The sequence below is a fragment of the Chelonia mydas genome, chromosome 8 (genome assembly GCF_015237465.2).
Source record: "Chelonia mydas isolate rCheMyd1 chromosome 8, rCheMyd1.pri.v2, whole genome shotgun sequence".
Classification (NCBI taxonomy): Eukaryota; Metazoa; Chordata; order Testudines; family Cheloniidae; genus Chelonia; species Chelonia mydas.
Genome location: NC_057854.1, coordinates 69,232,393 through 69,247,320, shown reverse-complemented (window position 1 = coordinate 69,247,320; position 14,928 = coordinate 69,232,393). Strand labels below are relative to the sequence as shown.

Below are 14,928 nucleotides of genomic sequence, written 5' to 3'. Positions count from 1 at the left end.
CGGTTTGTTTACCTGCCGCGTCCTCAGGTTTGGCCGATCGCAGCTCCCACTGTCCGCGGTTCACCGCTCCAGGCCAATGGGGGCTACAGGAAGTGGCGCGGGCCAAGAGACGTGCTGGCCGCCCTTCCCGCAGCCTCCATTGGCCTGGAACAGCGAACCGTGGCCACTGGGAGCCGCGATTGGCCAAACCTGCGGACACGGCAGGTAAACAAACCGGTCCGGCGTGCCAGGGGCTTTTCCTGAACAAGCGGCGGATCGGCTTTGAGAACCACTGCTCTACACCAAAGATCACAAAACATTCAGGTTACTCCCTGTCCCAGGAGACCAATCACTTACCGCAGGTCAATTGGTATCTTAGAACTCAGGCCAAAGACAACAGTGTAGCCAAATCTATAGTAAACTATCTAAGGATTTATTAACTAAGAAAAGAATTACATACATACAAATGAATTAGTCTATGGTTTTACAAAGTGATAATGTTGTAGTGATCTGTGAGCTCTAAATGTCTTTTAGGGCTAACCCAGGTTGACCCTGCGGATCTCAGATTCTGTTTCGTAGCTCTGGCCCTGTAAGAGTCAAACAGCAAAAGAGATGGAAAAAATTTCTTGTCAGCTGTTTTTATTTCCTTCTTCCAGAATTCAAGCTTATGGGACAAGCCCTTTTGCACGTAGCCTCTTTGTGGGTGCAAGGGGATAATTAACACTGTCTTTGTATTGTGATGTTCCACTGTCATGCACTTATTTTTGATAGGCCTTCTTGAGGGGCAGTAGATGATCCCTCCTGCCTGGGTTCACAGTTTGTATAGTTACAAAGCAAAAAAAAAAGTTATGTTATAACATGATAAAGAAATTATCTGTGATGTTAAGGCATGCAGCAACTTACAAGCATTTCATAAGGAAGGTCTAAACACATTGTTATAAGTTCAATACCCTCTTAACCATACTAACACAGAGACAGGTTCCCAGCAATTAATTTTTCAGGACTTGGCTGAGACCTAAAGCCTTGGCACCTGGCCTGTCAGCATCACAATGATGCCACAGAGACTGTGGTCCCCCTTTCCAAGCAGAAGGGAGAGAACCTGTGTGAAGTTCTAGGGAGCAAATTCAACTCTGAGAGACCCAGCCAGGCCCAAAGTATTGTTAAGAAGAGATGACCCTGGCAGACTTTTTACTCCTTTGGAGTTGTGCTCCAGGCCCTGAGTCCTGCTTTATCACATGCTTCCTTAACTAGGGAAGATCATTCTCTCTTCAGGATTGGCAGAAGCAGCATGTTAGGTGCCTTTTACATAGATTAACAGACTGGCATCTCTTCTTTTCTTCTCCTGACAGAAATTTCAAGTACCCAGGACTGCTTTGTGACAATTAACCCATAATGTTTACTAAGTCCACTGCAGCTGCTGCTTTTGTGTTGGTGCCATCTGTAGAATGTACACATTAACTCCCTGAGTTTTCCCTCATACAGGCCAGTCTGTGTCCTGGATCTCATTATTGCCACACACACCATACAAGATAGAAAACAAAACGAATAAATACACCACCTAGTTTCAGCATTTTGACCACTTTGCTGTTCAAAGAAATAAGGATTAACAGGTGGGAATATAGCAAACATACATGTTACATCTCACTATTACCCAGGCATTGGTTGGGAATTTCAACTCAATAAACATTTCTATGAACAAAAATACTGCACTAAGAACAGGAGACAGTGAAATATTTAGAAATTTCATCTAAATATGTTAGGTCAATTTTTTTTTTACGATGAGTCTAATAAATTCTGTGTCTATTCAATAAGAGTTGAATATGTGTATTGGAGCCTTATTACCATTTATGATTAACAGCAATACCCCAAGGTGGATTTACTTTAGTGTGAAAGTTTATAAAGCATGTCTATTTAGAGTTAACTTCTAAATTATGGGCCTGCCCACAGTGAAGTCAATGGAAATCTTGCTATATACTTTAAAGTGACAAGACCCCAAATAAATACCATACCATTGCGACATGTATATCACACATGCTACAGTTGATTGTACCTTAAGCCCAAATAGATACTTGCTGAATTACATTTATAACTGTTACATGCGTATCAAAAGTTTTGGCACATTTATTAAACAAACGTTTAAAAGTTTTTAATTGACTCTAAAGGATTTACATTTGTGACAATTAATTAGAAACAAAAAGCCGAATTCTCTTCTTATTTATACTATGCAGTTTTAGTGGAGCCAATGGAGTTATGTTGGTATAACTAAGAGGAGGACCTGGAACACATTACATGCAGTAGGAAAGTACCACCAACAAACATTTACACAAATTATATTTAAAACACTCACTATTAAATAATGCCAAAATAGTCTAATCAGTTAAAATAGTGTTGATTTATATCTCAGGAAACAACATTTCTATGTACAGCTGCAATAGCATATTGAAATTTCCAAACTGGTGTTCACTTGAATATGTTTATAATACATATGTACAGGAAATGGGATACTATCTACAAACTTCGCACTTCAAAGAACTCTTCTTGTTGAGCATGCTTCAATAGGGAAGCGATTCACCTATTTCTAAGGTAGTGTCTTATTTTCCCCTCTAATGTAAAGGGTGTTGTATTTATCACAATACAGACCATTTTTTCATGTTTTTCACATGACAGTGTTACAAAAAGTCACTTGCATGTCATATTATGTCATGGAATGAAGAAGGTTAGTCACTCGCTTAAACATTTGGTTTCGGTGCGTTTACAGGACTGTAGGATCCATTTATCTTTGATTTCCTTGACATGTAAAGCAATATTGCAAGTGCAGGGATTGCCATTGTTGATAAACAAGAGAGCGCAACAATCACAGGAATAATTAAATCTGTTTCTTTCACTATTTCTGCAAAATGAGAGAGAGAGAGAAAAAAAAGAGGAGACAGAAGAAGTTGATTAAAAACTGTTACAAGTAGATGTATGCACATCACTGTAAAGGCAATGCTACTGTTATGTCATCTTCCTCTCCTCCAGCTTTGAGCATCTTATCTGACCCCTTTGAATTCTTTCACTGGATTCCTGTCTCTTACTGCATCAAATTCAAGGTTTTGTCCACATTTACAAGGCTCTCTGTAATCTTGGTACATCTACATCTCTGATCCCATTTCTCCCTCTTTCCCCTCCCTGCCCCCTTTCCAATCTGTTCATCTTTCTGTTGCCATCATCTCCTGACTCCTCCCACAATGGGTTCACACTTTTTATAATGCAGTTCCCTATGCCCAGTGGTGTCTATCGGACAAAGATTTGCACAGGGGAACTCTAGCTTTCCTGAGCTCCACTTATGCTCACTAATTCAGGGTATCTTAGCAAGTGCCCCTTAGTACTGTGCTCCATGATGTTCTCCCCTGGAGCTCCAAAATGAATGTGAACATGCGCATGATATAGTCTGGGGCACTGGAGCAGCTGTTCCACATGGATCCTGCTCTGAAAGAGCTATCGTCTCATGTTAACAGCTAAGACTGTGAATTGACTTTATTATGGTTTTAGTTTCTCATTTTTCTGAGTGGAGCAGTGCCCCAGCTATTGCAACGGGACAGACCCTACTGCCTTCAACTGGAATACTCCCCTGGTTCTCATCTGCATAGCGCTCTCCATCCTCCTTCAAATCCCTTCTTAAAACCCACTTCTTCAAGCAATCTGTCTTACATTCTCGTCTTCAGTAAACACCCTCCCTAATCAACTTAATCATTGCTTAGTGTCTTGGTCTTGGGTTTGTTAGTCTTACGTAAGTTCAGGCCTGTTTGGTATAGTATATAATAAAGGGTGTTGTAAGCTGACTGCTCCAGGGAGGACCAAGAGGCATTCTCCCTCAAGCAGATAGAGTGCCTCCAGCAGCTCCCTAGCGCACAACAGGGCACCCTCTATCTCCTTTTGTGGGGTGCAGGCTTCTTCTCCCTATGTGCCAATCTTGCTCTGCAGACTGGTGCATAGAGGAAGTGGGGCTATCCCTGCCTTCTCCCCACCTCCCTTGAGCCACTGTGCCACTTTGGGGTAGTATTGCCAAGAGTATCAGTGCTGTATAGGAGGCTAGTAAATTACTGATATTTGCTAGTGAACTGTTCTGTTCTGTTTTTCACCACTAACCATGGTATATCTATGTGTGGGTGAACAGTACACTAGCTGTGCTAACAGCAACCTTTCAATCATTGGAAGGTAACAATACAAGTAAGTTCAAAGCAACACATATGCCTACCTACAACAGCTATCTCAATCACATCAGTGTTATTTCCAGTCTCATTGCAAGCAACCATGTATGTGTCTGTATCAGTTTTGATGACTCTGCAGAGCGTAGAGGTTTCATTCTGTGATGAGAGGATGGTTGTGTTGCTTGGATGGATCTTTTGTGGGACAGTCTGTGGAGGTAAATTACTATAGGTTGTACTCATAATAGTGATATTTTCCCCTTCATCAACATTGTCTGATGGAGATATTAACTCTGTAGTATTCTGGGGAGGAACTAAAAGGAAAGAAAATGTAGGGTAAGATTTAAATGCACATGTAGAGACTGACAAACTACAACGGGTTCTCAGGGCCTTAATTCAGTTGAATGATTCACCACAATTTTTTCTTAAAATCTGCTTGATCACTAGCTAAAGGTACTCTCTAGTCTTCACACAAGGCTGCTGGCAGGAAAGATATTTTATTAATTGATGGACGTAGCACACTTCACTATACCGAACTTTTTTTTTTTTTTTTTTTTTTTTTTAATTTAAAGTGATTATGTATATTCATGAAAGAAGAAAAATAGACAAGCATGGCTTCTGAAGTCCTCAGTCTACAGAATAGGCACAGAAAAGGCAAAGACAAAGGATCAGAGGCTAAAAAAGAGCATGTCTGCCCAGCCTTCAGACATGTGAGAAAGCCATTAGCATTCCACTGTTTCAAACCTTGTTTTGAGGGACCCCAGTGTAAGGGACTGTTAAAAGATTTTGGAGAACAATTGTTTTCTGATGTCTGGATCTTTCTGGAGAACAGCCCCCACTGTTAATGTGTTCCTACTAATTATGTATGACAAGACCCTAGGTAACTCACTACATGACACACACGACATTAAAATCCTAGGGAATGACAAAAAATGACCCCAAAATCTAGAGTCTGAAGAAATTGGCTGATATTTTAGACCATGTTTTATGCCTTTAGCAGAACCCCCCCCCCACACACACACCCTTCATTAACATAGAGAACATTATTTTAACTGACCTTTGACATCAAGCATTCTGTTTTTAAATTGCTGTCCCAACTTGTTGCTGGATTCACATTCATACATTCCTGCATCCTCTAGCTGAGCCCCATCTATGGTATATCTGCCACTTTCGGACACAAGCACTGTGTCCGCACCTCCTGTTTTCTTCCTCAAGATGATCTGAACAGCCGGAATACCTTCAGATGTGCAAGAGAAGGTAACACTGTCTCCTGCTTTTACAGTGTCTGAAGGGAAAACTGAAAGCATTGTGTCTTTTGGTGGAACTGCAAAAAAGTAAAGAATGAGGGGAAGGCAGATTAGTTTACAGAAGTGATCCCTGGGCAATACAGTGTTACTGTACAGTAAACACAAGTAGCAGAGCAGAGGCAGAGAAACCAAAATATTACTGAAAGTCCACTTGTGATTTTTTTTTGTAAATTGCTATTAATACAATAATTTATGTTATCAATTAATAATAATCAACAATACTACGTACTTATATAGCAGCGCTGTCAATTTGGCACCTTTCAGGTTTACTAAGTTCATTAAAGTGTGTTTCAGAGTAACAGCCGTGTTAGTCTGTATTCACAAAAAGAAAAGGAGTACTTGTGGCACCTTAGAGACTAACCAATTTATTTGAGCATAAGCTTTCGTGAGCTACAGCTCACTTCATTGGAGCTTATGCTCAAATAAATTGGTTAGTCTTTAAGGTGCCACAAGTACTCCTTTTCTTATTAAAGTGTATGTGTATCTACTTACCTGTCTAGCACCAAGACAAGGTAAGTAGAGTTATATAGTTAAAAAATTTTTTACCCTTAAACAAGTTCAGGTTTAGTTTGCTTTGCATCTGTGACGAAGGTCAGGGTCAGATGATGTTTTCCTCAAATGGGTTCCCTCATCCCAAGAGACAACCAAAAGAATAGTAATCTCTCCCTGCACAAAAGCCCAAGCAACCAAGTTTTCAGTATGAAATGCAGCAGGGCATGGGAGAATAGGATTCACAACCCCAATCCACAGGCACTCCCTCCAGACTGGTCATTTAGAACCAGCATCCCCTCGACACCTTTTACATGCGGGCACCTGAAGCCAGGCCAGAACTCTAGTTGCTGTGTGCAGGGAATATAGAAGCTCCCCTATGTGGCTGCTTAACACAACCACCTCCCGACCCCCGAGGCAGAGGCACTATTGGTATGTCTACACAGCCTCAGGCTCGTGGGGGATGTGCTACCTCTTAAAAATTGCTTTGCGGATACTGTGGCTTGGGCTGGAGCTTGGGCTCTGAAGCCCACCTCTCTCCCTAGGGGTCAGAGCTCAAGCTCCAGGCCAAGCCACAATTTAAACATGCTGCAAACACAGCTATTTTTAGTGCTGTATCTCAAGCCCTGTGAGCCTGAGTCTGTCGCCCTGGTGTGGAGGCTTTCTGCAGGCTGCCAGGGGATGTGTAGTTGCACCCGATGGGGCTCTAGTGATTCAGAGAACTTTGCATGAGGTAAATTTTACCTTTAATGATTAAGGGCCATTCTTGACCTCACAGAAGTTAAAGGCAAAATTCTCACAGACTTCAGTCTGAGCAAGATTAACCCTAACATTTCGAAGCAAGGCTTACAACGTATCATGTTGTACACACCTTGAACAATTAAGTCCACAGTTTTTTTCTCTCTTCCAAACTGGTTAACTCCTTCACATTCATAAAGCCCCAAGTGTTCAGCCTTTACGTTATTTATAGTCAAAGTTGCATCTTCAGAAAGAAACTGCAACTCTCCACTGATCAAATGCTTTGTCCAGGAGATCTTTGGAGATGGATTACCGTAGCTAGTACATGTCATTATCACAGCTTCCCCTTCTCTCACTGTGGTGGAGGGGGTGACAGAGATTGTCGTATTTCTTGGTCCATCTAAAATTATTAATAACAGGAGCAATGAGAGCGTTCTTTATTAGGTGCTAGATTGTCAGCCCTGGACACTGAAATCCCCTATTTATCCTCAAATCAAATACAGCACAGATAGCTTTGGAGCTTCAGTGCAAGCCGTCCTTAGCCAATGTGCCTCAGTCCTGACCAAGAGGGTATGTTTATATGGGTGGGAGGTCAGTACTGTCAAGTACTGTCCACTCAGTACTTGACCTGAGACTGCCATCACTCTGAGGGCTAAATGGGGACTAGCCCTTACACACTGCACATTGGGACGACTCCCCTCTCCTTTTGTACAGCCCCTATAAGGCCACTCATTCACAGCCCCTGTGCTCAGGGGACTGCGGAGGATGGGACTGTGTTACTTCCCCCCAGGGAGCAACTCACCAAAAAGTGCGTGGGGTAGACCAGAGATAGGCAGAAGCATGGTTCTGTTCTGCTCTTCATTCTGGCCAGCCACACAGGGAGGGAGGAGTACACTGCATCCAAATTATGGTATCCCTCCCAGGTCAACTGTGGAGTTCCAGGGGGCATTCTGTCTTAAAGAGATAATGGGCTGCTCCAGGTCTCCCCTTACTATGGGCTGTTCCTAACAGGCTCAGTTCACTTCTTAGACTTGGTTTTGTTTTGAGGATTATATCCAGCAATGAAGTAAATGATGAGCAGTTCACAGAAAGAACTTTTTATTGGGTCATAGGAAATGCATAATTTACACTTACATTCGACGCTAAGTTCTGCTGCCATTTTGCTTTCCCCCAGTGCATTCTCTGCTTCACATTCGTAGTTTCCTGCATTTAGGAACGTCACACTTGAGATATGGACAACTCCATCCTCACTATAAAGCACAGTGTCTTCACTGTCTGATTTTCTCCTTAAGACAATCCTGGCAGCAGGGTTGCTTTCAACAGAACACAGGATGGTAACATTATCTCCTTCTTGAACAGTTGTGGAGGGTTGTATGGAGAACTCTGTAATTCTTGGTGCCCCTGCATGAAAAGAGGGAAGGCCTTTCTATTAAAGGAGAAATAGTTACCAAAGTAATACTGGGTTTTAAGAATGTGGGTGGCAGACCCCCTACATTGTCACATTTCTGCCTGCAGTCAATTGCAAGTACCAAACTGGGCCCTGATCCTGCAATGAGTTCTTTGGGTGTGCAGGGATCTGTCCAGAGGATGCCCATTACAGGATTGGGGCCTTAGAGGCTAGAATGACACCCCTTTGGAATTTTGACCATGAATTCTATTGTATATTTGTTTTTGTGATGTTGCTGTCCAGATGTAGTTAAACTGGATTCATTATAGGGATAACATTATTGTGTACACCTCCAGTCAGACATGTGAATCACATTATGAAATTTCCTAATAGTGCTGTATGGGGTTGAAAAAGAATTAATAAATAATGGTAAAGCAAGGGACTCTGACTTGTCAATGTCTGATTGTTTTGATTGAAGCAATGCACCCAGGTCTCTTGGCAACAATCTTATATTTTAAGTAAACAAATAAATATTATGGGGAATGATCCTGCAGTTCTTTTTCAGGGACTGAATCTGAATTTGAGTTTTGCCAAAGGCAGGACCTACAGGACTGGGCCTGTCATAACAGAATTGTATAATACAATTACAATAAGGAAAAGGAGAATTTAATTAAAAGGCATAGGGATAGGTGAAAAGATTGATTTTCAGGTGAGATTTCAAAGAGGTAGTCAATGAAGCAGATAACAGATGACATCTATAATTCATCATATTTTAAACTTTGCTGGAGGAAATAGTCTCTAAAAGACTATTCTGAGCTCAGAAATTCATAGATTTCAAAGATAACATTTGACACACAGTTTATTTAAATGTCAGATGGCTCAGCAGGTTTCATAGTACAAAGTCACATATGTTTGCAGCCTGGCTGCATACATAAACCACCTGGAAACATAATTAGCCAGAAGATTTTGGGAGCAACACAGGGCTCCTGGGCAATGTGCTGCACACAGCTACTTGTATAGTGGCATTCCAGTCTTAAAGGAGGTTATTGTCCCTTACGCGTTTAGGGTGACTACCATATTCACATGGAGCTAGAGAGGCTGTTAAATGCCTGTTTCGGAGGGGACACTTAAATGTGGGTTGGGTAAGTCACCCAGAGGACCTGGGAGAAATCATACCCACACTGGGCCATTGACTGGGGGAGCTATGTTTATCTCAGCTTGAGAGTAAAAAGAGAGAAGCAATGAAACATCAGGCATTGTAATGAGAGAAACATCAGACCTTACAATGACAAACATGACTCCTGAATAGCAGTAGCATACCTATAGTTGACTCCTGAATATACAGTAGTGAGGACCCTGAAATTTCCCAGTTCCATTATTTCAGGGTCCCCACTTTTTTGTTCATTCAGGAGTCACCTGTAGATCAGTTGAAATTCTATGCTTCATAGAACCAGAGAAGTCAAACTCTTGCAGGCTCATACCTTGTACAGAAATGACCACTGTTGCTCTCTCTGTTTTATTCGTTGCGTCATTCATGGCTTCACAGATGAACAGCCCAGAATCACTCATCTGGGCATGTGGAATGATTAGGGTGTCGTTGTCTATAATGTGCTGCACACTTGAATCCTCTAGCTCTTTTCCCCAAACAATCCTTGCTGGTGGATTACTTGTAGTCCTGCAAGCAAGCATCAGCGTTTCCCCCTGCGTGGTTGTGTTGCTTGGAGACACAGTGATGTTAACATTTTGTGGACCAACTAGAAGAAAACAGAAGAGAAAAGCTCAGATATTGGGAAAAGCTCAGATATTGGGAAACATTTCAAAAGCTGTGATGTCAATAGGACAATAGAACAATTTTCCCAGATTGCTCAGTGAGGAATCAACAGTAGAGGTTTTCCAAGAGGAACTGCTTAGAGCAAAATTCTGCTCCCTGATATATGCATGTGGATCCCATTGACTAAAATGGGAATTACATGGGCATTCAAGGGAAATTTTTCAAAAAAGCACCTCTGCTTAGGCAGTTATTGCTCTCTCTGATTCAGACTGTGTGTGTTTGCCCTCTGACTGAATTCTGCACCAGCTACCAAAGAAAAGGAGAGAGGAATGAGCTACAATGGTGGTGCTGAAGGTTGACATGCATAGCTATTTTTCACTGTTACTGAATGCAACAGTTAACTTTAATAACCCCGGGTGCTCCATGTGGAGAACACTCATTGAAGTCAATGGTTATTCTTCACATGAAGGGATTACAAGAGATGATATGACCTAAGGGCCACGTCCTATCCTTGATCTTTGTACAGTACAGTCACTGACATCAGTGTGAGACCCAGTGTGGATCAGGAGTACTTTTGTTTATATCCCTAACTTTGTAGCCCTGGCCCATGAATCCTAATTTGATTTGAAACCCCTAATATAAATATACTTACAGTTTACACTCAATCTCTGTGAAGTCTGTCTTTTCTTGGGTTCAAATTCCATTTCATCAATCTCTAATTCAGCCACACAAGTAATCTCTTTCCCAATGTCTTCAAAGGTGGGGATAAAAGTCAATGTCAGACTTTTTGTCTCTGTGGTTTTGGTGCTTACTTCCTCATAAAACTCTTTCATGTCAAGAACAGATCCATCTTTCTCTAGCTGCAACTTCAAACGCTCAGAAGGATACACTTTGGGAATCATGCAGGTGGCACTGGCTTTTTCCCCAACATTCAGGGGTGTGCTGATCTCAATGACTGGTGCACTGGGAAAAGCTAAAAGAACAATACCAGTTACTTTTTACTAGAGACAGGCCAAAGAGACAACCACTGAAACTAGAGCCAGAATTCAAACACCCTCAAGTTCACGTGTTCACGACCTGGCTTTTGATTTAGTCCAGTACAGTCATGAAATATGGGTCCATATTTTGGGGTTTTGACCCTCCAGACTCTTTCCCCACACACACTCAGAGTTGGAGGTCTTAGTATCTGGGGTATAGATTGGATCCATCTTTCCTTTTAATACATGTCCATGTTAAAAACATCATGGCATTTTATGAAAAGGTAGAAAAATACTGATCTTTTTTAACTGATAGAATTAGAAAATAACAGATAACATATATTCTAAATTAGTGACAGACAGCAATAATACTGCTCTTGGAAATAACTGGAATAAAAAGGCATAGCGTGTGCTGTATCTTCATTTAGAAGGCCCAACTTCTATTAATTTTAATTATTACCCCCAGTAGCTATTGAATGTGGCTCCCAAATAACAGCAGCTACCATTAAATGTAAAGACCTTCCCATACCAAGCCAAAATATTAAGGTATATGGGACTGATTTGTTCCCAATGAACTCAGTGGCAAAACTGCTATTGGTTTTAGTGGTGTAGAAGCATGCCTTGTATCTGCAGCTAATATAGTGGGAGGCAGAGTGAATTTACAAAATCCCTCTAATACGAGCCAACTCCTGCTCACTTCACAAGAGGAGGCCTGCTGGAGTCAATGGAGAAATTTGCATCAGTAGGGTGGGCAGGATTTGGTCCTAAGGGCCAGATCCAATACCCACTGATATCAACAGAAAGACTTCCTTTGACTTCAGTGGGCTTTGGATCAGGCCCTTTATACTCAAATTTTCCCCAAACATTTCCACCCAGAGCATATTATCTTCTGGCTTTCATATACTTTGAGGAAAACACCAAGAGCAAATAAAACCAGGAAGACTAAATTCACCCTAGGGAGCCTAGTTCAAGATGCCTAATAAGAAATCCCTGCACCAATCTGTGACCCCTACCAGGAAATATATGTTTAAACCATACCAGAACTGTTGTGCAAGGGATACAATTGACCCTCCACTGTAGGAACGATTAATCACATTTATTATGAATGAGCATTGCACCAATGTCACATATAAAGGGAACAAATCACTTACAGTAAACGTCAACCTTGATGCTTTTTTCTTTTTTCACATTGTCACAAAACGCACTGCAGAGATACTCATGGTCATTCCCAAAGCCAACAGGATCCATAGTCAAGGTGGAGGTGCTCCCGTTATTGTACACTGACCCACCTAGGGGATTGTCCATCTGGGTTCTCCAAGAGAAACTTGGGGATTCACAGCCAATAGTACTACAGGTCAGCTCAAGTTTATCTCCAATCTGAGCAGCAACGTTGTATTCAGGTGTAACCTCAATTTCAAAAGCTTTAGCTGAAAAGGGAGAAAAATGCAAACTCAGCAGCATTCATTGCTCATGTTCTCCTTTGCACTAGCAATCTAGTATGGTATATGAGATTATTAAAGCCTGCCTGATGTTTTACTATTTTTAAATTAATAGTTGCATAGGGAAAATTAAACTAATAATACTTAGTACTTAAATAGTGCTTTCCATCTCCAAAATACTCTACACACATTAACTAATCAACTGATGAACAATGTAAATCCATTGAAGTCAATGGAGCTACATGACTTTACACCAGCTGGGATCTGTCTCTAAAACTTTGCAGCAGACTAATAGGTAAATAAGTTACCAAGGGAGGTTATAGAATCACCTTCACTGCAGATATACTGGACTGATACTATATTTGATTGATATCTATCAGGGATGCTTCAGGGATAATAAAATCAAACCTACAGTGATGTGCTAGAGAACTCTGATTCTGTGATTCTATTGTGCAATAAATTTTGTAGCAAACTAAATTACAAAATGACTGCATTACTACAGAACAGTCAGTGCTGAATACAATTTTCTTGCTATTTAAACAAAACATCTTAACTGAGATTAACAAATTTTTATTTACTGAAATATAAAATCATTTTCCGTAAAGAGAAATGATTCTAAAATAAAGGAAAATTCAAATTAATTACAACAATTAATTAATGAAGTAACCAAACAAAAACTCACAAGTCACAAACACCAGTAAAAGCACTGTCACTGATGGAAATAGTCTTCCCATTTGTCTAACTTTTTGCAATTGCTATATAAAGAAAAGAAAGCAAGCTCCAAATCCTCTGTTCTCTCTGAAGAAACACTGCGTGAGTCTGCAGCTCTGAAAATGACAGTTGTAACAGTTACTCAGCTCTTTATAACAATTCTAGTTCAAGCAGAGTGTAGGAAATCCCTAGATGGGGAAACCCACAGCGCAGTTAGGAAAAATCCCCCTGTAGGCTGTGTAGATGGTTTCAGCGCCCTCTGCTGCTGTCAGATACAGGATTACAATGTGTCTTTTTCAAACTAATTCTAAAACTGAACTAGCAAAATAAATATATCAGAGATGGAGAATATCAAGAACAATTCAGATGAGAAAAATCTTTTTAAGACCAGGATAAAATTAATTATTTTAGCATTTTTATTGCATATCACAAGTATAAGGAGCAAAATAAGGACCTGATCGTGCAAATGGTTAGTCATGTGAAAGAAGCTATTCATGTGAGAAGTTCCACTGAAGTCAGTGGGACTATTCACCTAGTTAAAGTTACTCACATGCATATTTTTTGCATGATTGGGTTTTATGGGGACAATCCTGCAAATGCTTGAGTAATTTTACTCAAGTGAGTTGTCCCTTTGAAATCAGTGGGACAACTTGCATGAATAAAGCTACCCAAATGCCTGTGGGTTTGGGGATTGAGCCATAAAAATAAGGAAACATGGCTCCAAGTCAGGTAATGAAGGACTAGAGATGAGCTCAAATCAAAATCTTGGATCCTAACACCCCAGCTCCAGCTCCAGTCTTTGAGGCTCAGGCCAATCACATACAGCTGAATAGAATGAGTGTTGGACTGAGTCTGCTGGTTCCAGTAGGGCAACCGAAGAGATACAATATTTTTAATGGCAGCTAAAGGGCAATTGCCCCTAAAATGGTTCTTTTTTCTGGGACACCACTGATTGATTTTCCCCTAGATTGTCGATCTATTTCTGCAATCATACGTTGTCCTATTTAAATAATGGACTCAAAACAGCTGAAAATTTTCAGGTTGTTAAACTGTAGGCAGATTTAAAAAAAGTTGTCTTTTTTTCTTTTAAAAGAAGCAATTTAAACTGACATCTTCTAGCTTTCATGCCCTTACTCAGTAATAGGGAAAGAGTAAACATGTTATGTGAAGGAATGAACACAATGTTTCTATTTTCAGTGTTTTTGTTCCAGGGGTGATATGAAGCTAGTCTTGTGCAAAGGATATTTTTGGGGACAAGTGCTGGCTGGTAGGAAGATGTCATTAAAAACAAAGTAAAAGCAGATTTTCTGTGTCCAGTTTAAACTGGGGAAATGCCACTAATGCAAAAAATTGAGAAGCAGAATTTGCAGAATATAAAGCAGATGTTGCTTACTAATTTTTGTAGAGTTCAGTTTTTTATTTAGAGGGCATGTCCTTAATTGCCAAGTACAAGTGGCAAGAAATCCAGGACAAAAACGTAAAACATCCGTTAAAAATGTCTATGATTAATTAATTTAATTTGATATGTGATCATTTAACTGATAAGCTAATTGCTGTAAAATGTGGCTATGTATTGCTTATTTCATCTCTGGTCCTGATCCAGGTAGCAAGTAATAATCTGCATAAAATAAATGAGAAAATATAGAAAAAATAAACACAAAGTCATAAGCCCCAAATATAAATAACAGTGAGCAAAGGAAGGTCCCACACTGAAGTCCTACTTTTTGAGTCATGTAGGTCATGAGGTTAACACATTATTCATTGGTTTCAGAGTAGCAGCCGTGTTAGTCTGTATTCGCAAAAAGAAAAGGAGTACTTGTGGCACCTTAGAGACTAACCAATTTATTTGAGCATAAGCTTTCGTGAGCTACAGCTCATTTCATCGGATGCATAAAGTGGAAAGTACAGTGATGAGATTTTATATATACACACAGACCATGAAA

General features: G+C 40.5%; 1 protein-coding gene across 2 annotated transcripts; it reads right to left on the bottom strand.

The window, feature by feature from the left end:
* Window positions 1-391: 391 nt before the first annotated feature.
* On the bottom strand, window positions 392-13,148 carry VCAM1 (vascular cell adhesion molecule 1). Of its 2 annotated transcripts, XM_027825016.3 has the most exons (9): window positions 12,957-13,148; window positions 11,987-12,262; window positions 10,511-10,831; window positions 9,569-9,841; window positions 7,835-8,101; window positions 6,834-7,100; window positions 5,224-5,490; window positions 4,217-4,480; window positions 392-2,869 (listed from the first exon to the last, which is right to left on the bottom strand). In XM_027825016.3, the coding sequence occupies exons 1-9, from the start codon at window positions 13,006-13,008 to the stop codon at window positions 2,709-2,711; spliced, it is 2,148 nt and encodes a 715-aa protein (XP_027680817.2). In that variant the 5' UTR covers window positions 13,009-13,148; the 3' UTR covers window positions 392-2,708. The 2 variants fall into 2 exon arrangements, with proteins under 2 accessions (XP_027680817.2, XP_037763751.1); XM_037907823.2 differs by lacking the exon at window positions 6,834-7,100 and having other exon boundaries at window positions 12,957-13,147.
* Between the last annotated feature and the right edge of the window lie 1,780 nt (window positions 13,149-14,928).

What these genes read in the sequence shown, in the direction of transcription:
- VCAM1 (XM_027825016.3), bottom strand. Translation starts at nt 13,008, where the DNA reads ATGGGAAGACTATTTCCATCAGTGACAGTGCTTTTACTGGTGTTTGTG. An exon ending in TGTGGACTTAATTGTTCAAG is followed by an intron (nt 5,491 to 6,833) that starts GTGTGTACAACA and finishes ACTTTTTTGCAG; the next exon opens with TTCCACCAAAAGACACAATG. An exon ending in CAGAATGCTTGATGTCAAAG is followed by an intron (nt 4,481 to 5,223) that starts GTCAGTTAAAAT and finishes CTTTCCTTTTAG; the next exon opens with TTCCTCCCCAGAATACTACA.